Genomic DNA, 22414 nt, shown 5'->3' with positions numbered 1-22414 from the left:
TGCTTCAGTGAGTATCTGGAAGCTTTGGAAAGCCTTGGTTGCATCTTGATATGATGAAAAATTTTCAAAACCTCAAAAAGCTTCCTGTGTTGAAAAAATATTTCCCTCCAGCTTTAAGTTACTACACTGGATTGCCATTCTGTGATCTGGTTTGCTTTTCTGTTGGACAGACACATCATGCATGACATAATGAGCTTGGCATTGTTACCGTATGTGAAATAATCTCAGAAAAGGGGAATGTTCTTAACATGAATTTTGTCATACATATATATAGATCTGAAAATACAAATGAGCTTTTTTCCTCATAAATTGAATCCTTGTTACATTGTATCCCCATTCTTATGCTAAGTGCAGAGTCATGGATCAGGCAGGTGACTCCAAATTCCCATGGACTTTTTTCACCTTCACAATGTGAAGCCAAAGGCAAACTTCAGTCACAGATATTTGGGTGGAGGTTAGGCCGGACAGTTCTAGTACTGCCTATGTACCCATGGCTGCATGAAGATGACATCTCTTGTTTGCCTCTCCATTTGTACCCCTGGACAAATTGACATGACCTGCCTGTGTGACGTAGCCCTTCAGGTACACATCGTTCATGGAAAGCTATGGGAATGTCAAACAAAACTGTTTTTAAAAAAGTATATATAGTCATATTGCTATTTTTAGCTGCTTCTGTGTGACTGGTGACATAGGGAGGCACTTTGTGCTAGAAGTTGGGGTTGTGCCTATTATGGCATCAGCTGAGCAGACATTTTCAGAATAAAATTGCTAAGGGGGTGTCTTGTCAGATGGGAATTGGATCAGACTTCTCTGTTCTGTGAGCAGGGCCAGCTGGAAAACTCTGCCTTGGGCTACCAGTATGTATCTCATTCGTTTGGTTTCTGGTTTGTCCACCTGAAAGAACTCCTGGCATGTGAGGCACCTCCTTGATTCTTGATCCGAATTCTCCCCAGAGCAATTCTTTGTCCTGGGATGATCCCGGATACTGGTTTTCCAAGTGCACACGTGCTCTCATGCTGATCCTACTCTTACAAGAGAGCCTCTTGGGACTTTTCCTACTGAATTAGGGTGTTTAGGCCTCCTACAGAAGTATTGGCCCCACAGAGTGCAAGTGTCCTGCATTCTGCATGAGAGAACCCAGCATGGATTGATGATGTAGATATGTCTGCCCTTGCATAGCTTTCTCTCCTTGTTGACCAGGTAGATTAGCTCAGAGAAGCAGGTGATTTTCCTTTCTCAGAAGTGGTGTTTCTGTTAGAGGGATCACACTTTCCGTTGGAAAACACAAGCTCATCTGCATCTTCACAGCTTATTTGCAAGACTCTTCCAGTTCCATGCTAGCCTTTTGAACACTGTGACTTTTTTCCTAGATAACAACGTAAACACGTGTCTAACAACACAGAATTCCTCAAAAGAAATCCTGTGATAATATGTAAAGAAAGAACTAGGCATTGACTGAGGCACTATATTCCTGTTTCAAGCTTATTAAACTTTATTCACAGCAGAGAATAAAACAAGGTGCTATAGAATAGATTGCATTCACCCCTGTATTTGTGACTGTATCATTCAGAGAAGAGCCATTCCTGTACAGCTAAGCCTTTTGACAGTTGCTGTAAAACACAAAGTGCTGGTCACTGGCAGTTTAAAAGGAGTGGATTTTAAGACAGGAAAGCTACTGGAGAAAAAAAATTAATTAATGCCAGTCTCTAAATAGGAAGCATAGGAGGCATGAACTTCTCATCAAAATTGCAATTGCTGATTCATTGCTAGACGGATTAGAACGCCTCAGTGTGTAAACATTACTGGGATGCATCACTTCTGACTGGTGGGACCTTGCAGACTGTCCAGCACTGAGTGATGCAATGCACTGCGTAGCACTGGAAAATACTTTCACTTTCTTGGTTTTGACCAGTTTCAAACTACCCCACGGTAGGATGTCATTAGCTCTGCCTGCTTGGATTGGCAGTTAGATTTGATGGGATCAGCTGAAAGTCAGAAATAGTACTAGCAGTTTTCCTTTGTTTGGGTTTTTAAATTTTATTTTACCACTCCCCACCCACCCCCCTTCTTTAGAGCTCCAGCTCCAAAGCAAGTATGTCTTCCTCAATTAGGAGAGTCTGAAAGCTACAGAGAGCACAGAGGCTCTTGAATGTGCCATAATTTATGTTTATCATTTCAGTGCACATAGCTTTTTTTGACATGTGCTTCCTGCCTGATTTTCTAACAATCCTTTATTTTCCACAGGTGGCCGTGATAAACGAGGTGGTCCTGTCTTGACCTTCCCAGCCCGCAGCAATCATGACAGAATAAGGCAGGAAGACCTTCGGAAACTTGTGACTTATTTGGCCAGCGTGCCAAGGTAAAGCTAGAAAGAAAACACTTCAAAGCTTCGGGTGGATGGGTGGGTGGGGAGCTTGTTCTTGGCAGTCGCTGATTTCCAAGTATTAACATTTAGTACCTTCAGTTCTTGGGATGGAGAAACAAAAGTTTTCCCTTCCTCCTCCTGTGTGTACTCTGATGGTTTTATTGTGCACTCAGGAGCCCTGGAGTGGAGGCAGTATGAGCAAAACTGGAACAGCAAGGAGGTTCCTCTTTCTGCATGGTGCCTCTAGAGGAGTGACAGGGAGGAGAGTGCTTAGAGGTCTACAGTTGAATAGAGCAAGCTGGAGAGAGCCTGCTGATGCTTTTCAATACCTTGTGGGAGGTTCAGGAGACCTGGGGTGAGGGACCGTGGTTGCTGGGGAGGAGATCTGGCCCCATGTGAGGAGGCAGATCTCCCTGCTCCAGCACCTCCCAGAGCTTTCTGCAGGCTTGGGAAAGAACATGGGTGGAGTCAGGGGGAAGCTTTCAAAGAAAGGCATTTCAAACGGTTCTGCATGTAAACCTCCACATTTCCCAGCATTAGTCCCCATGTCCCTCCTCCAACACGTAGTCTTCAACCCTTTCCCTAGGGATATTAGAGGAAATGTCTGTTTATACAGTGCATATTTATCTTTGTAAATTTTGGGAGACAGTTTATAGGTCTCAGTGTCCAGGTAGGTATTTCTGAGCCAACGTTTAACGCCTCTGAAAGTACGAGGCTGCGTACGCCCTCATCCAGCTTCCTTTCCCTATTTCCAAGCTTGTCAAATATCCTTACCCATTAACCACTGCAGTGGTTATCGAGGTGAAGGTTATCCCTGGGCAAATGAGGGGCTGAAAAGGAGTGGTCAGGGTTGCAATAACACACCGTGTGTTATCTGGGAGCTCCTTTTTTAAACCCAGGTTATGACCTGTTAAGCAGCGCTCATATTTTTGCAAGGAGTGTGAAATTGCCACCTGAAAGGCAGAGGGGTTGGCTGCATCTGGAAGTCAAGAGGTAAGGGTGTCGGAAACACACTCGGTTCCTTAAACGTGTGAGGTGCAGAGAACAAAGGTCCCATGTTTGGTGTGGAAGAGAGTTGGAGGGTGTTTGGAGATTCATCACTCGGCTGCATAGAGTGAGGGGCAAACACAGCCACGTGTGCCAGATCTGCCAGTGCCCAGTTCCTGGACATCACAAGTCCTCTGGCGAGGTGATTTTGCTGTGTTGGAACTCTTGCTCATCAAGGTTTACTAATAAGCCGAATTGCTTTGTGTTTTTCCCCTCCCTTTTTTTCCTCTGGCAAGCTCTATTTTCAACCATATTGTGAGAGATGACGGACAAGTGGCTGCAAGAGCAGTAGGTTCTCCTTCGGAGCTCATGCCCCAGGGCATGACAATCCCCCTCCAGCTTCTGCAGTTAATGGAACTGCTCCCTTCTATCTTACCTCTCTTTGCATGGTCACAAGTACAAAGTTAGGACATTCCTTGGGGTTGCAAGCAATTGCACAGCAAAAATTACCTTCTAACATGTCAACCTTTTCTATTAATTGCTCTTCGCTCATGGAGGTGTCAGTAATAGCAAGATACATCCCTTGTGTTCCCCACTGCCACACAACTAAATCTAGTAGCTAAATCGTAAATGCTGCTTTCGGTTGCCTCCCCCTGAATCAGCCCAGCAATGATTTTTCTGTGATGATACAGAAGCTGAGGGACAGATCACAGGATCTAGTCCAATCCCCCCACCAGTTGTACATGGTGAAGGAGCTAGTACAAGACCTAGCTGTTTGTCTCTATACAAGCAGTAAAAAAGCATTCCCCTTCCTGGTCCCCATTGCAAAGCCACCTTCTGCCCAGGTGTTTGAAGCCTTTGAAGGATATCTCTCTGGTTACACTGGAGAACATTCCTTCCTCTCAAGTGCAGCCCTCCATCATGAAAGGTGGTGTGTTTTCACTTTTTTACAGAATCACAGAATTACTAGGTTGGAAAAGACCTTTGAGATCATAGAGTCCAACTGTACCTGTCCTCTACTAAACCATATCCCTAAGCACCTCATCTACCTGTCTGAGTGCATCCATGGATGATAACTCAACCCCCTCCCTGGGCAGCCTGTTCCAGTGCCTTCTTTTGGTGAAGAACTTTTTCCTAATGTCTAATCTGAACCTGCCCTGTTGCAGCTTGAGACCATTCCCCCTCATCCTGTCACCTGTTACTTGGAGATGATCCTTTCCCAAGGATCCTTGCAAAGTAACCTAGTATCTTCTTAAATTCCTCTATAACTCTGTAGGCAAACCTGTGGCATGGGTATGAATGTTAGGGAGTGAATCAGGAAGGGACTTCTTCAGGTTCCTCCTGGTCCTGTCTTGTCTGGTGCCGCAGCTCACCGCTGTAGGAGGGAAATGTGACTGCAAAATTTGTCAGTTTGCATGTGGGACTGTGTAACCTGTGCGGTGTGAGACAGCACTGAAACCACATTTTCCCTAAGCATTTTGTTCACTTTAACAAGAGCAATGAGCAGAGCTTTCAAACTTGCTTACTTTTTGGAAAAAAAAAGGTATGGAATCGCAGTTTAAATTCATATCACTGGTTCCCAGTTCATGTTTATTTGACGATGAGTGCTGTAATGAATAATCCCACCAGCCATCCACCAAAGTAAACAGTTTCATTAGCAGAGATTCTGAACAGGATGTCAGGAGAAACCGCTCTGATGTTCCGAGCGCTGAAAGGGGGAGAGTTTTCTGTGCTGCTTGAAAAGCTAGAAATACTTCTTTAGGGGAAAAAAAGAAAAGAGACTGTAATTTATCATATTGACACCAGTATAATAATTCTTTCTTTATTCCTGGTGCAATGGTTTCTGAGTGAGACAGATTGCTATCCACATTGATACTATCTGTCACTTAACCCTTGTTTTATAGCTTAATGGAGGGGGCAGAGGTGGCGCATTGCTGGGAGCTTTGAGCAGGTACGAGACCGGCGATGAAATACGATGATAGATTAGGGTAAGTGAAACTAGGGTCTTGCTACCAGTCTTCAAAGATTCTGATTCAGCTTTCCGCAGCTCCTTCTACAGAACCAGAATAATAATGTGGGCTTTCTGAAGGCAGCAATGTGTGTTTGAGTTAGAGCAGAACAGTGGGTGCTTTCATGCAGCTGCCAGTCACTGTCAGGCAGGTGCCTGCGGTCTGCGGGGTTTCCTGTGGGGCTGAGAGTAACTGCGTGGGGGTTAAGGCTCCAGATCTTGTGTGTAGCCCTAAATAGTAACCTTGCGGTCCATAGTACCTGGGGTGTCTTGGGGGACCTGGAAGATTCAGAAGCCTGATCTTGCAGTCTCAGGTACTCGGAGGAGGTTGCAAGTGAGTGTCTGACACTGTGGATAAATGTGGTCCTGGTTTGGTGCTTTCAGGCATATCCTGACATCCTTTTCTCCAAATGGTTCCACTACAATTACTTGCTAAGAAATGAAGATACTATTCATTAGAAGTAAAGCTAAATGCCACAGGTTTCTACCACTCGGCCATTTTCTGCTTGTTTTATGTTAGCACTAATGCTTTTTGGATAAGCAAAGCTCTATTTCTTCTTATCCTGAACCAGGATAGCTCCTATTTACATGCATGTTTGAGTAGGAGGTGATGTTTAGAAATTTGGAGGGTGTGACTGAATTGTAGGATAGCATGGTGTTTATGATGGGGGAGCTGAGGAGGAATTTTCTGGCCTGGCAGAGGATTTTATTTTATAACACCAGCACAGTGCCATCTATTCCGGTAGACTGAGTTTTGATTTATCTGTGTGTAAATGAAACTAGCACCAGGCCAATCTCCTCTGCGAGCCCTTCGGAATTAAGAATTAAGTTATGCGTAGGCAATAGGAGGATAAAAAGGAGACAGAATATTATTAGCCTGAGTTATCTCCTCGCATGGTGAAGCAATACGATGAAGGAAATGTTCTCTGTCAGCTATAGTGAATCTTCCGGCTGAACACATCAATCTGTTTTGGAGCCAAGACAAGCAGTCTTCTGTGCTCGCTGCAGAGGGGGAAACCTGAGATGCCCCGCAGGCCTGTATTTTTAGAGACATCTACTTTTTATTTGCCCTCTGTTTTAAAAACCTCCTCAAGTTCTGGGGGACATGCAGGGCTCCCAACAGCAGCAGAATGTTTTCAGGACAGCCCCGTGTGTTTGAACAGCTCCTCGGAGCTGCTGAGTGCGATGAAGTGTGCTAGGATCAGTAAAACAACTGGAGTGCCTCTAATAATTAATGTGATGATTGGGGCTTTATAAAATTAGGAGAACAATAGAGGGGATGGCAAAAGGTAGCAGTACTCACCCACTCTTGGATTTATTTTAAGGTCTTCTCAGATGATGTGTGGTACTGTGTATATTAGCTCCTCTGGCCGGGAGTAGTGTGAAACTAATTTTGTTGATTGATAGGAATTAAACCCTAGAGCTCCACTTTCTGTTACATGATCCCAGCACAAAAGAAGCATTTAAGGATTTTTTTTCTCATCTTTTCTTTTTTTTTTTTTTTTTTCCTGGAGGCTATTGTAGATCTAGAAAAATAACCACGTATTTTAAAAATAGCACCAGGGACTTCATACTAATTTTAGTAACAAAATACCTGCTGCCATCTATGAAATAATTATTCCACCATGCACTTGTATTAAAATACTGCAGTAAAAAAAAAAGGAGTGAACCTAATGAGGGTAATGGAGGTTTACTATTTTCTTCAGATACAATCTTTTTTTTAAAAAAAAATCAAAGTATAAGTGTATATTGTTGAAAGCAGCTCATTAGGAGAATGTAGGAGCTGTGGGAGCTAGTGAATTTAAGAGCCTTTTGCTGCTTAATAGCCAGTTCAATGCCAGCCTTCACTGTACATGGCATTGGTGTGTGATGCTATCAGCACCATCCATTAGGGATTGGGGACATCTGTGGAAATAGTTGGTGCTCTCAGCTGCTTCTTTTAAAAGGCTGCTGACCACATCACTCTGCTTTGCCTCTTTACTTTTTGTAGAAAACAGTGTCCCTTTACTGGCCTTCTCAGGACAAAGTTATGTGGTCACTTCTTGTGGGAGATCAGTTCCTTAAAAGAGGATCTCTGATTTCCTTCCAGCTATACTAATAACCTCTCAAGACAGTTTATTCTTAGATAAGTGGAAAGTGTCTGTAACTGATGCAGAAATTCTGTATTTGGTGTCTACAGCTGTCAGCCTGGCCAGCTATTGTATTTCTCAATATTTTCCAGAAGCTGTTAGAAAATGTGGACTTCCTAGACATGCAGAGAGAGTCACAAGAGCTGTCAGAGCCCAGGGAGAGGGATTTATGAGAAAAGATTGAAAGTATTGTCAATGCTTAGGTTAAAGAGGGAAAGTAAAAGTTGTGTGATTACAATCCAGTACGCAAGACTGAGCTAAAGGAACAATTAGGTCTCAGGGTACATGGAAAACGGGATAAAAAGAAATGGATTCAAATCATAGAGTGAAGAAAAGAAGCCAGTTTCTATGGCATCTCCATCTTGGAGGCTGTTAGAAGATGTATCAGGACGACACCATTATTGTTTGTGCCCTGTCTTGCAGCACAGGGATGAAAACAGCAGCCTCTCCAGATCTTGTGACCCTGTGTTGTAGAAAACTGTGAGGGGGTTGGGTTGGTTTGTTTTTCTAATAGGTACACGGTTTTCATTTCCCATGTTTGTTTATTTTTAAGTTTTTGAAAATAAACCCCAGCCCAAAGTAAACAGGGACATTCCCTATCAGTTTCCAAATTACTTCCTGCTTTCACTGCCTGGTGCTCCTTTCCTGGATAGCGTAAGGGCTGATCTGGCACAGCTCTGGGCCTAAAGCAAATGTCCCCCATTCCTCTGTGGGGAGCCCAGCACTCTCAGGGTGGCTCCAGCTTGGTCAGGTGCTGAGCCCTGCTCTGGCAGGCAGGGCAGCAGTGCCAGTGTTTGCAGACTGGTTTTATGATGAGCAGCACAAGTAGCGTGATACAGAGATTTGTAGTTAATGTTCTGTGGCTTGCACAGCCCACGTAGCCTTTTTCTTCTGAAGACTAACAGAAGGCAGGGTAAGCTGGGCTCTGCTTATCACTTCTACCAGCAATCATCAATATCTTCTGGGGTTTTTTTCCTAACAGAAATCTCTCACATCTCTCTGTTGTGAAATAGAGGTAAATGAGAGTAACATCATGTTAGTATCGAGGCAAATGCGTGGAGAGTTGATTGTCTTATTTCAGAACATGAGTTGTGACTCAAAGGTAGATGTAATTCCAAGACTGAATCCCTTATTTGAAATAAATTCATTACAGGACATAGAACATACTTTGCAAATCCCTACGTTGCTTATCCTGTATCCAAAAACATTTGCACCTTTTTAGAAGAACTGAAAATCTGTTTTTTTCACACTAAGTTCTTCAATATTTCTATATTCAAGTAGCAGCTTGCTCCATTTTATTATGTATATTAATTTTTTTCCAATATATAATTGAAATTACTGATCACCACATGCAGAGAAACTAGGATTTCAACTTGCCATTGTGTTTTTAAGGATTCTATTCAACACTCAACATCAGCTTAATTTTAGACTATAAATCTGCAATTGAAACCAGTTAATATGGAGGAATCCCTCCTTTATTGTGTCTGAATCATGTCCAAGGCAATTGTGTTTGGTTTGTTGTTTGGTTTTGTTTTGTTTTTTTACAGGGGATGGGGTCCAGTTTTCTCTTGCTGCCAATCATCCAGCCTCCTACTGATTTTAAAGTCATATTGGGTTCTTTTTGGTTCATCTAACATCTGATTCTCCAGCAGGTTACTCATTTGAAGGTTTAGGATTGCAGAGGTAGCCCTACAGCCCTAGTTTGATGTACAAAGAAAATGCACAGGTCTGGAAGAAAAGTTTCTTTTCCCAGCACTGAGCTGCTTTTCCAGCCCAGTGAGAGCTCATTCATGCCTCCTTCAAAGCAGTCAGCAGATAGGGCTCAAGGGGGGGACACATCCAATGAAATAAAAGGTCGGTGGTTTACTCTGTGCTCTTTACAGATAGCAAATCAAAAGTGTCTACCTGGTTTGGGTTCAGTGCCTTTGGTTTTACTGATCTGGCCTCTTTTGCTCCGGCTGTGGGCTGCTTCTCCTTGCCACAGGTAGTGCAGTCAGGCTGCAACTTCAGAGCAGCCAGAAGGACAGCAGTGCATGAAGTCCTTCTCCACAGCCCCCATCTTTCCACAGCCACTGCCCAAAAACCAGGTGCAGCTGTTGAGCTGTAGCTTCACAGCATCACTGCTTGGCTTTTCTCTTTCTCACTGCGAGGAGGGACTGAGGGCTCCTAAAGCGCAGCAGTGCAGCCTCTCAGCAGAGGTAGAGATGTGGCAGCTTCCCACAGCAGGCATTGAGGAGGGGGATGATCTGGAAACAGTGACCTCCTGTAAGGATGGTGACTGCATGCAGTGGCATCAGCTGAGCCTCCTCAAGGCCTTGTGAGGAGATGACAGCACAGCAGTCTGAGCTTTGCCAAGGCACTGGGAAAACCCCTGTGGTCTTCTTGGGGGAACCTCAGGTACTGCTCAGTACCTGAGCAGAGGCAGGGGGCTGGCACAGGCTGGGGGTTGCTGATCTGGCCCCACCTGGAGTATTGTGTCCAGTTCTGGGCTCCCTGGTATAAAAAGGACAGGGATCTCCTTGTGAGAGTCCAGAGAAGGGCTACAAAGATGATTAAGGGCCTGGAGCATCTCCCCTATGAGGAGAGGCTGAATAAGCTGGGGCTGTTCAGTCTTGAGAAGACTAAGGGGGGGATCTAATTAATGTCTATAAGTATCTTAAGCATGGAATGCAGGGGGAATTAGCCAGCTCCTTTTCAGTGCTCTGTGGGGACAGGACAAGGGGCAATGGCTGCAAGTTGGAGCACAGGAAGTTCCACACCAACATGTGGAAGAACTTTTCCCCAGTGAGGGTGAGGGAGCCCTGGGACAGATTGCCCAGGGAGGTGGTGGAGTCTCCTTCTCTGGAGATATTCAAGACCCGTCTGGACGCCTCCCTGTGCAATATGAGCTGGGGACCTGCTTTGGCAGGGGGGTTAGACCCAATGATCTCTTGAGGTCCCTTCCAACCCCTACAATTCTGTGATTCTGTGATCTCTGCCTCTCCCACACAAGCTGGGTGCCTGCCCTGTGCAGCCATTCCCCACGTCACTGCATTTTTATTAGCAATGTTGTAGGTAGTGTCTGTCTGTGTTTCCAAGAGGGACTTGGGGCTGGGAAGGATTCTGTTTGGACTTCTCCAAGTCTGGAGCAAACAGGAAATGTTCCCCCCTCCAGCCGTTGCTACACAGACAAGCACTGCTGGGATGCAGGAGCCACCATGGCTGAGTGACACCTGGCAGCACTATCAGGGTCTGGGGCCTGATCCCATCCCCTGAGCTGTCTCATGCAGAGCTGCACGGCCACACGCTGCTTTTTGAGCTCTGTCCAAGCCCTTGATCTGGGGATTAGATCAGCATTGTTCCTCCTTGCTCAATGGCTTTTGCATGTTGATTGTACCGGCATTTGCTGCCTGGAAGAAGGAGCTGAGGGGATGGTGAAAAGGGAGAAACCTGTAAGCTAGAATATATCCTGCACTGGTGAGGATGCTGGTGGGCACCACAGCCTGCTATAAACTTTATGCAGAGCATTGTTTTCTCCATCCTCTTCTTCCACAGCTCGCTGACAGGTGGTTTGTGAGTCTCTGCAGCACACTTTGCCGTGCTGCCCTCTCTGGCATTCTCCATCCTAGTGCTGATTTAAAGCTGTTGCCTGCTCCTTGTGGGCTTTTTAACCATCAGATTTGTGGCTCTGCAGTACTCCGAGAGGTCTAGGCAGCAGCGACCTGGAGGCTTCTGTGGAGAAGGTGGGTTTGCACTAATGTGAGCAGTAATTCAGGAGGGCTAAAATTAGCAGAGAGAGACCTTTTGTGGGAGTGGCGTGCTGGCAGCAGAGCTGGTACCTGCCACGTGCAGTTCCCTCCTGAAGCAGTCATCAGCAGAACATTCAGTGGTTCAGCCAATCCCACCTTTTCTTTTTGGTGATCTCTTTCCTACGGTTTTAGCAGAGACTGTAAAATAGGTTTTGTCTCATTCCAGCATAGGTGCTTGTGTTCCTCATCAGTAACTCCAGCATGTGCTACATCCTTTTCACTCTTAGAAATTATTATTATTTGGAAGTGTCTTTTGCCACGCTCTTCATGGATGTCATTAGAAACAGGAAAACAACTGCTGTGCTTTCCAATCTGCTTTGTAATGGGAATGTTGTCAGAGGTATCTTTAATGTCAGTGGAAGTCTCTACTAAACTCCCGTGGAGAAGGGATGAGACCTTTACTGTGTGCCAGTAATGGGAGACACAGAAGTGGAGTCGTCTCAGTCTAGACTGCCTGGTCTTTATCCTCATCAGAGGGATGGATGTGTTGTGGGTACCGGTCCAAAGTCTGGATTCCCCAGCGCACAGCTTGGGTAGGACTGAAGATGTGTTTGCAGGGATATATTTTTAGCCTCGTCTCCAAATGATAAAAAGCTTACACAGTCGTGCTGTCTGTCAGTCGCTGCTTAAACCAAATCTGTCAGAGAAGACTCTCAAGAATATTAAATTCCTATGAATTTAATGAGAATAGACAGCTGCGTCAGGGAAGAGAATTAATTAGTGTCCACAGAGAGGGAAAGGTGGTCTGAACTCACCCCTTCTTAGAGACCAGGGGTAGAGGGGGTATGTCCAGAGCATATGAGGCAATTTTGTTATAAACCGTTAGAGATCAATGTGCAAACTACTACCAAGGGTTTGACAGTTCCTGTGCTCCTAAATGCATGTTAGATTATGGTATTAAAAAATTGGATCATACAAAAATAGAACAATGACCAATTCATGGTAACATATGGTATTGAGCAGGCTGATGCTCTTATAGCGTGGAAACTATGGGTTGGGACTGATAAAATTATTTCTCAGAGGTTGGGATGCTCAATTCCCTGCTGTTTGCGAAGGGATTTGGTATTCGACTTTGGTAGACAGTTACAAATCTCATCAGTGGTTTCTTCTCATTTCCCACAAGGTGCTCCTAACCGAGTCTGGGGTATTTTATGCTTTCCTTGTGGATCCTGTAACGCTGTGTGCAGCAAAACATAATTGTAACGATGTGGCATGAGGCTGTTGGGCTACTTAGATTAAGGAGATTAAAAAAAAAAAAAAAAACAGAGAGAAATGCTTTGACACGAAGTAAAATCATAAATAAGAAAAATCATTCTAGAATCTCTCCTTCCCTACCCTAAGAAAAGGCAGAAAAATGTAACTCAAACATGCTTTTGGCTCATCAGGTACTGTCTGGTCCACAACGTGTGCCACAGTGTGCTTCTCTACTATTAACAAGGGAGCATTGGTTTCCCTGCCTGTATACATAGGGCTTTATTTTATTTCTAAGTTTAAAGGACTCTGGTCTAAGTTTAAATGTTCTCTGGAGGATTTTCCAGCGATGTAATATTTTAGGCAGTTCCTTTGCGGTCATTCACCAAAAAGTCGAAGTGCCAAACCAGTTCCTCCTTGTCCTGCAGTGGCATTGCAGGAAATACCCTGCAGCTCTTCCATATACCCCCGCTGCAGGGCAACCAAGAGAAAGTGGGAACTGCCATATGCTTGATGCAGTATTTACAAGGGACATCTTTGCTGAGTGGTCCTTTTCACTGAAGTCATTGAATAGAAGTTGTGGTAGAACATTGGCTTTGTAGAATAATTGCTTCACTCTCTGAAAATCGTAACAGCAGCAGTAGTTCATCTCCAGCCAAATTCAGGCTGCTTTCATATGCCTTTCGTGTGTGCTGATCAAGTGTGCATGTGATGTCGAGCTCTCCTCTATCACCCTGTTTCCCATGGGAGATTAGAAGAACTGACAGTCTCTAATACCTGTGCAGTGATATTAGCACTTACTCTTCAACTAGAAGAGTGAATAAAGTTTGATTGTTAATTTATTTATTTGAGCATCTGGCTTGCCAGATGCTTCTGCCATTGATGTTGTCATTGAGGATCAAATAAACATTACTTTTTGAAATTCAGTCTGAAATAATTACTAATTAAAAACTTTTGCTCAGTAAAATTCGATCTTCCTTTAGCCCCCAGACCTAAAGCAGGGTCCAGCATCCAAGCAGTTTTTAAATGTATCCATTTAAGCAATAAGGATACCAGCTCAGCGTTGAGATGGAGATGGGTGGGATCCATAGCAGGAACTTTGTGGCATTTTAAAATACACATGGTACTCATGTGTGGGGCTGTAATACCTTGGAACTCCAGGGAGTGATTTTGGATTTTCTCTGCAGGTTAGCATTCTGGAGAGCAGGGCAGATAGTTTTGGTCATCCAGAGGGATGATCAGCAAAATACTTTGTTTCAGGCCAAGAATGAATGCTGTGTTCTGAAGTGTTGTTGTGTGGCATTAAGTAGCTCTGTGTCCCACTGGGAATAGAAGGTTTTTTTGCTTAGAGAACTCCAAATGGGCTCCCTCTATGTTTATCTCCTGTGGACTTTATGTCACATGAGAAAGGCATGCTGTCAGTAATAGTGGATGTGGATTTAGTAATCCACATTTTCAAATATTCTTTAAATAAGTACAAACTGTAACTCTGAAACAGTTTCCTACCATACCCCTCTATTTGCATGTTAATTTAGTGCCAGTGGAAGATTAGCTGCAAGAAAGGTAGGCTTATGGGACTGATTACTATTCTTGGCAAAGTACCAACAACATCCCTGGCTGGGATGATTTACCAGGTCTCTCCTATCTCAGTCTTCTGTGATTCAGCAGTTGGCTGCCCCAGAGGCCAAAGGCCTCTGTTAAAGCTGCAATACAAATTTTTCCTTCCATTGTTATTCCGTTGTGAATCAGTCTGAATTGGAGAATAAAATCGCATTTCCTTTTCATTAGTCTTAGCAGCTCTGGTTAGACCACCAAGTAAGGACCACGTTTATTAACTTGTGTCTTTTGTGATCTTGGTAGATGATGATCAGACAGAAGCCTGAGGTTTACTTTAGGCCACCCAATTATGTCACATTTTCCCTAAGGTAGGTGCCATCCTGGAACATCAGGAATGACACACAGTCAGAGCTTCCTGAATTTTAGTTCTGGACACATCATTAGGGTCTCTTGCCCCTTGTTTGAACTGTATAACCCAAATTTTATCAGTCTGCACAGGACACACCTCACAAATGTCTGAGAAACCAAATTAGCTGATATTTTTACATCCTGAAGATAGAAAACCCTAAGTGGTTTTATAGTTATGCTGCATGAGATGGAAATCCAGGTCCCTTTAATACATGCACTGGTTAGACCTCTCATTTCTGGGAAGCAGGGTCTTTAAAGTTGCATTTCCCAATACTGTCTTGGGAACACTGCATAAGAAACTGGCCATGTACTGTGTCACCCCCTGACCTCAGAAAATGCAGTTGATAAAAGCATCTTGTTACAAATGTACCATTTTGCCATGCAGTGAGTCTAGGGAGTAGAACTACTTACAGAAAAACTGTAATTCCAAACCACAATCTAGATAAAAAGCAGGTATCTGATAGACTAATGGGTGATCTTACATGTAGGAAGAATGGCTGGAAATGATGCACTCATAGTAAAGCGTTAGTCTAAGAGTTAATCAAATGGGCAATATGTTCTTTTAACACTTCTTTTCCCTCCATTCTCAAGGAAGAACTGAATTCCAACACTGATTAATCACATCCAATTTTGTGGTTATGTCGCCTTTTTTCTCCATTCCTCTGTTTCTACAACATTTGTAATTTAGTTCAGTAACTGCATCTGGAGAAGGAAATATCTTTGGGATCACAGATTAGTTTAGATTTTGGTTCTCACTGGAGATTTGTGGGTAGGAGCTGCAATTCCATTCCAAAATCTAATTAAAAAGCAGGTACATAGGAAAGTAGCGGACAATCATCTTACCCATAGGAAGAATGTCTGGAAGCTTTGCTTTGTTAATGAACTGTTAGACTAGGAATCAAATGTATGAGCAATACATGCAGGTTTTTTAGGGTTTCTTTCTTCTCCGGTCACAAGGCAGAACTCAACTGTTATATCATTCCACACTTACAGGGCTTACTGGAAATCTCAGTTTCTCCTTAATTTCCAGAACAGGCACCCCAATGATTTTGCAGTGTCAGATGGTATATGGTAGGTGACAGGAAAATAGGATCAGTTAAAAAGGTTTCCTGGGATTTTTATTTAGAAATGAATTCTGTAGGACACTTCATCTCCGTAGTTTTATGAGCTGTTAAATTGCATCTGTGCTCTATTAGCATCAGCAGCACTTTCCTGTTGACTTGTTGGGCACTACTAATTATATGAAAAAGGCATATGCCTTTTCTTTGGTAAAGTCTACTTGGTACCTTAGAGAAAGAAACAGGCCACTTGAAGATCCACCTGCTCTAATTTTGACACTTGCTTTAGAAATATCTGTCTTTAGTGAATAAGACGCTAATTGTCCTCATGTTAAAATATGGAAACTTGGAAAATTAAAGTTGACGTGTTTGAATATGGTACAGAAAGCGGAGCAATATAAATCAAATAAATGTACTGATACAGTACCAGGGCAAAGTTGTTTTTATCTCTGTTTCTGGGGTATTAAAATTGGTGATAAGTCAGTATTTCCAGAAGCTTGCCAGTATTTGCTCACTTTGCCCTCTTAGGGGTAATCAATTTTTAATTGTGTTTACAAATGAAAACACATTTTTGCCTTTTTTTTTCTGTGAGAGATCACAACTGTACAAAAGAGCTTTGACTGTGAAAAGAGGCCAAAAGTCAGATGTGTAATTAGTGATGTGGTTAAAAGTCTAATTCCTGCACCTGTGAACATTTCTTGGCTCACAGCTTTTTATGGCCTTGCTTTTCTTCTTGTATTTCTCATTTTCTTGGCCAAGAATTAAGTTAATTTGCAAAGGAAATTGTCAAAGATCTTCTGGGATTTATTCTGTTCTTTGTCTAAGTCCAATCTCAAAAGGCAGTTCCCTCTGCTTTTCTTGTTGAGCAAAATACTCTAAAGCATAATATTAGACTCTGTTTTATTGAACACCCGATTACTCATGGCAAAGCTCTTTAAGATCCTTCAGGATGGAAGATGATACGACAGGTTATGACAGTGTTCTTATAATGTAGGTTTGTTCTTCCAGTGCTAAAAGTAATGTACAGGGCAATTTATGTTTTGCATCATGTAGATTGAAATATTGGTCAAGTTCTAACAAAGCTAATGAAAACTATTTTAGTTAGAAGAGAGAAAAAAGTTGTTGTCACCAGATGATGTAACAGGATTTTTTTTTTGGTGGATATTAAAAAAATTGGAAACAAATCAATAAATCAGGTAATTCTATGGTGGGTCTGGAATGATTTATCAGAACATTAGTTCTTCCTATTTTTGATTGGTACCTCTTGGGAGAAATCACAGGATTCATCTGTTGGTTCTTCCAGGCTGCAGCTGACTTCAGTAGAATTTGGACATACTGGAAATGTACACCTGCTCTGCAAACAGAATCAAGCAAGAAATGTCTCTCAAAATAACAGACTAGAGAGGATCTGTCTAGGCAGCCATTCACCAAGTCTAGGAATTTTCCACAAATCTCTTACATCTTCTGACACAACAAAATATTTATTTGCTGTGTGAACTGCCAGTGATGTAAGAGGGAAATCATCAAGGTGGAGACATGCATTCACCCTATCTGCTGTAAGTCAGAAGTGAAAGGAGGATATCAATACTTTTTCCATCAACACATAAATTTACTAAAATGAACTTGGAAATTGATGCAAGATGTCAACTGAAGCAGTAAAAGCCCTGCCTGGCCTGCAGGCTTCTGCTTCCTGTGTCCTTTTCCTAATTCTTGCTCAAGTACTGTGATTCTTCTTCAGAAGAGCATTCAAGTGCATAAGTAAATCCATCCATATCCAGCAAGTGTAAGCATGTGCTTCATGCACCATCTTAATTGCTTAATTGGGCTCCCTATATTGTGAGGCACAACCGTACAGACAGGACCAGATGGAAGATATTTTTATCACACAGACCATAGGGTTAAAGAAGCATGGTCATTTAGCATTGCTGTCCTTTCAAAACCCAGTGTCAGGATATGACTGAATCCATGCAGCATCCCCACAGTGTGATAATTCAGGCAGCAACCACTCTCATAAATAAATTCAGGCTCAGACTTGCCTCCTTGTTTTCAGCTATCAACTCCAGCTTGCTTGCTAAACAAACATTGATAATGCTTTTAGGAGCGCTTATCTCGAAGAGAGTTAAAACAGTTATTCCAGTTTGGAACCAGTAATTACAGAAAAATCAAGAATAGCCAATTCTTTTTTGTAATTTTTGTGGGTGATTTTTAGTGTTGAAGTGCCATGAATTGGTGTCACTCTCGTAAGAGATTAGTGCAGTATTATTACAGTTTTCAAGTGATAGGAAAAATTCCGAGTCTATTTGGGCTGTTTTCTATGATGTTTGTAAAGCATGTCATAGCAACAGAGATTTTCATCTGTTTTCCTTCGTTTTATATTATAAAGCAATTAAAATTATGCATTAGCCTACTGTTCATGTGAGTTCCACATCAAGTCAAAATGATTGTGGTTTTGCAATCTTTTCCACTACAGGCTTCTAGTACTAGCTGTTTGGCTATGCTGTGGTCAATGCTTTTACTCCAAATATTAAAAAAGAAGCAAAAAAAACTTGATTACAATTGGAGGAAAATATATCATGCCAGGTATTTGCCTGGTCATAACTGACAGCTTGAACTGTATGTACAGCATCATCGTCAAAATGGGCAAGAGTTGATGCAAATAATTCAGGGTGCTGAGAAGCATTTTATCTGTAGGTTTAGTGGCAAAATGAACAGCAGTGAAATAGTTAAAGTCCTGGTATTTAGGCAGTCATAAATGGCTTTTTAGTTAACACTCCAATAAGATGGAGGGTGCAAGTTCGCTGCTCTCCTAGTCTCATTGTTTCTTCTCACTGGCTGCAGACTCAGCAAGACAAATGTGCATTAGTTTATATTGTCAAGGCTATCTTTGCAAGCAGATGGGCTGGAAATCTAATTAAAAAACCCAAAAGCTTTGATTCTGGTAAAAAAATAGCAAAATCTGTGGGACGACCCTAAATCCTCTGATTTAAATGGATGTTCAATGTCGATGCAGTTCTATTGTCCCACTTTATAAATAAAATATGAAGGGCTCTACTTTCATATAGACTCATAAATGTGCTCATTTATGAGTTTAATAAAGCATGTGTATTCAGCACAATTAGATAAGCATATGTATAGAGCAATAAATGCTCCCTATATAAAATCAGCACACGTGTAACAGACTATAGCCCCGCACGGATAAACAAGCACATGCTTAGATTATTAAGTGATCTCTCTTAAGCTTTGGTGAATTAAACATGAAGTGGCTGTATTTGCCATTTGTAATTCTCCTGCAATTATGTATCCTACCTGTGTCTGAAAATGTGGTAAATACAACACATTCATTGGGAAAATGCATTGGCCTCAATAAAGAAAAGTGTGTTAATGCCCATTTTACAAATGAAAAAACCCAACAATGGAGCCGGGGTTGAGCTATACCAGAGAAGCACAAGGAGGCAAGCAGCCCAGCTAGGATCCCCTGACTCTCAGTCTCATCCCCTTGCATCGAAGTTCTCCAGCCAGATGTAAAACATGAAGAAATTGTGAAACTATAATTGGAGGGAAAATACTTGTATTTATTTGTGAACTCTCAGTGTCAGGGAGTTATGCTTAGTAGGCTTTTCTTATGCTGGGTGATGTGTCCAATGTGAAGCTAGAGGTTTGCGGAGCGACTGAAACGCTGGCTGCTGCTTCTTGCCAGTTGTTGTCCAGGTGGTGACTGTGGTGGTTCAGTTTGCTACAGAAACCTGCTGTGTTAGGCCTGTTTCTACACAGGGTGTTATGTTGCATTAGTTTAACTCACAGGTAGGAAACCCATTAGTCCGGTGGGGTAGATGTGGCCTGTGACATGCCTTTGATGTGTCTCTTCCACAGCAAATGAGCCGCTCAATATCAGACCAAATATCCTTAGGTGCAGTGCTCCATGAATCTGCTCTCTGATTTTTATTACCACAGGCTGGCTAATATCTACAATAAATTTTAAGAGTTTTCTGACTAGCAGATTCCTATTGTTCCTATCCTGGCATAGATTAATTTGTCAATATAATTTTCAGGTCTGGCAGCAGGAAAAGCACCACCTGGGGTATGCAGTTCCTGAGATGAATAGGGTGATGCATGTTCACATGTGGCACTTGTAGATGGACTTGCCTGTGAAGTTTTATTGTGCTTTTGATAGAGAAGCAATATAGCTAATAGGGAAAAGGGGGCAGGCAAAAGGGAGTTGAAACCAGGCAATTACATTTTGGAGCATTTTTCTGAACCTAGTTTTAGTTGATGAAACAGTTGCTCTGGGTTTTTCCAATTAGTGGTGACTGATGGGAAGAGGTACTGATGGAAAATTGAAATTATTAGTGGTTGTGATGGGAATCATAAGGGAAACAACCTTAAAACTGTTCTGGCATGTCACCAATATGTGAGTTCCTATCAGGGTGGGAAAATATCTTAGCCTGATGGATTGTCACATTGATGGGACCGCTCACAGGCATCTAAGGAGCTCAATCACCGCTAAAGATGTGAAGCTGGAGAAATACCTCAGGTGCCTCAGAAGTACCTCTTGGGAAGATAGGCAGAGTGTTAGCTCAGAGACTCAGTTGAGGTCTGCACGGTTATTGCCAGGTTTGAGGTCTGTTGTTTGCTGGATCTATCTTTGCTCACCAGAAGCTTTTTTTAATCCAGTTTTCTTGCTCTGTGAGTCATTGGTATCTTTTGGCTTTTCTATCCCCTTTGAAATACCAAATTATCAATTTGTCTGTGCTTGGTCAGCCTCACTCATTGTGATCTGTCACATCTGTCTCCATACAAATAACAAGGGATAACTTGCACCAAATAGCTTCATTGGCAAGGCTTAGTCCACCCTGCTAGATAGAGTGAAAGCGCCTGGCCTTGGTAGGAGATAGGTTCAGAAAGTATCACATGGGAGACAGATGTTTTGCAGTTGGATTGTGAAGACCACATCAGTATCCACTGTCTCTTGAGGACTCACTAAAAAGGACTTTTTCTCCTTTCAATGAAAGTAGTGTCTGCTGTATAAAGGAATACACAAACATTTAATTAACGAATGATCTTATAGAATGATCCTGTAGCTTCAGAGCAAGCCCCTCTGGATGTAACACCACAGGCAGTCTTCAGCCAGCCTGGCATGACAGGAAGCATCTATCTGATAAGTGAAATATTACGGGTAAATCATTGTGCCATCAGAGGCCCACTTTGTTTGTATATGGGTGGAGCTCCAAAAACAAGGGTAAATTTATTAGTCGTGGTCAGTCCTCATGGTCCAACCTGGGGAAAATGGAGGCATTGGCTTTTCATTCGTACACTTCTAAAGAGAACTCAAGTTCTTACCTAGTGTCTTAGCAAAACAGACTCATTGCAGGGACCACAGAGCGTTTCTGGGATGTAGCCTCAACCTCCTAACAGATGCACTTGAAGGCGGTGTGTGCCCTCAAACACAAGTGTGTGGACTCTGGCCAAAATCTTGTCAGCCTCAAAAGATGGTTATATTACTTCTGCTTGGGAGATAAAAAGTGCAAAGCAAATCTCATGCTTGAGCTCTGCCCTGCAAACGGGCAGAAGCTGCATTCCTTATTTGTGGAAGGTTGCTATTTTGAAGGGCAGAATTTTAAATGAGGAAAAATCCAAAAGCTTTTAGAAATTTCTCACCAAAAATACCTCTAAAATACGTCAGTCAAAAGGTGGTGGTTTTTTTATGGTTCTGATCAACGAAAGGAACCAAATAGAAAAAGACATTTCATCTGAAAAGGCCTAGACAGAGTATTTTGCTGCTATAAAATCCTTTTTCAGTTTTTAATTCGGTACACACAATCACGTGAACCTGCACTCATCATTAAACATCTTATTTTGAATTAATGTGTAATTTCTCATCCTCTCTCCTTAGTTCCTTATTTTAATTACAGCTCTTCTGTACATGGATGTACATTGCTCTCCTGCACTGCCAGGAGCAGCGTATGAGAACTGATGAGTGCTTACTGTGAGAAATGTCAGTGCTGCTTAGAAAAAGTGATTTTTAGCATCTTTAAAGAGTATTTTTTCCTATCCTCATCTATGAGCCCCACTGAGCCCTGGATCAAGTGTGCTAGTCCCAGAGGGGTTATACCTGCTTACATCAGGACCGAATTTGGCACGGTGTCTGCCTCTGGACAGGTATTGGATTTCACCAGGTGCTGCTGTCTATTGTCTAAACCTACATCAATCATTCTTTACATGAGCCGAATATGTTTGCAGGTTATTTATGCTATAAAAGGCTTTTCCACTATGGGGTACTCTGCCTCTCACAAAGCATTTCAATGAAATACAAGTATTTGCAGTCTGGAGACTTTCCATTCTAGGGTGTCCCTGTTTTGCTGTGGTGACTGGAATTCCTAGAGCTGTTCCCTATGCTCCATTCACTCAGCCGTTAAGTCACTGATTCCTGAACTGATACATCAGGATCCCAGTCTAAGAGCCCCAGGCAGTCATTGCTGAGATGAAGTATCCTTTTCCTTATGTGAAAATCTTGTAATGTTGACTATAGACTAAACTTCATAGTGACTGTGTGTGAAATGGACCTCATGGTCCCCTTGCTCAAACTACAAAGAATGCCAAAAGTGCAGGGAAAAAATTATCGAAATCTTGCTACTTCGGCTGTGCTGAGCACAACCAAGTATTTATTTCTCACCTGGAATCCAGTAGATTTTAATCTCCAAACGTATTCTCAATAGCCTTTGCTCATCCAAACCTTTTCAAGAGTGGTGTGTTTATATTTCAGTGCAACTCTAATATTTATTTTTTCCAGCAAATGTCAATAACATATAATTTTAATTTAGTAAAGCGTTTTCATTTTGTTTCTGCTAAATCATCTCAAACACAAGACTTCAAATGCTCAAGAGATAGTTGAATGGTACTTACTGTTCAAATATTTCTTTGTTGTA

The 22414-nt window shown here is 42.4% G+C and overlaps 1 protein-coding gene across 4 annotated transcripts in view; it reads left to right on the top strand.

Moving 5' to 3' along the window:
• Positions 1 to 22414, top strand: part of KALRN (kalirin RhoGEF kinase) — a gene marked incomplete at both ends in the record, with an annotated part of 502255 nt that overhangs the window by 173457 nt on the left and 306384 nt on the right. For all 4 annotated transcript variants that reach the window (XM_084264735.1, XM_084264736.1, XM_084264734.1 and 1 more), the window contains one exon: positions 2245 to 2359. In XM_084264735.1, the coding sequence (XP_084120861.1) occupies positions 2245 to 2359 (115 nt within the window). The remainder of the gene's footprint in view (positions 1 to 2244; positions 2360 to 22414) is intronic.

The sequence above is a fragment of the Gallinula chloropus genome (assembly GCF_964237585.1).
Source record: "Gallinula chloropus genome assembly, chromosome: 5".
NCBI classification, from domain to species: Eukaryota; Metazoa; Chordata; class Aves; order Gruiformes; family Rallidae; genus Gallinula; species Gallinula chloropus.
This window is presented reverse-complemented; position numbering and strand designations above follow the sequence as displayed.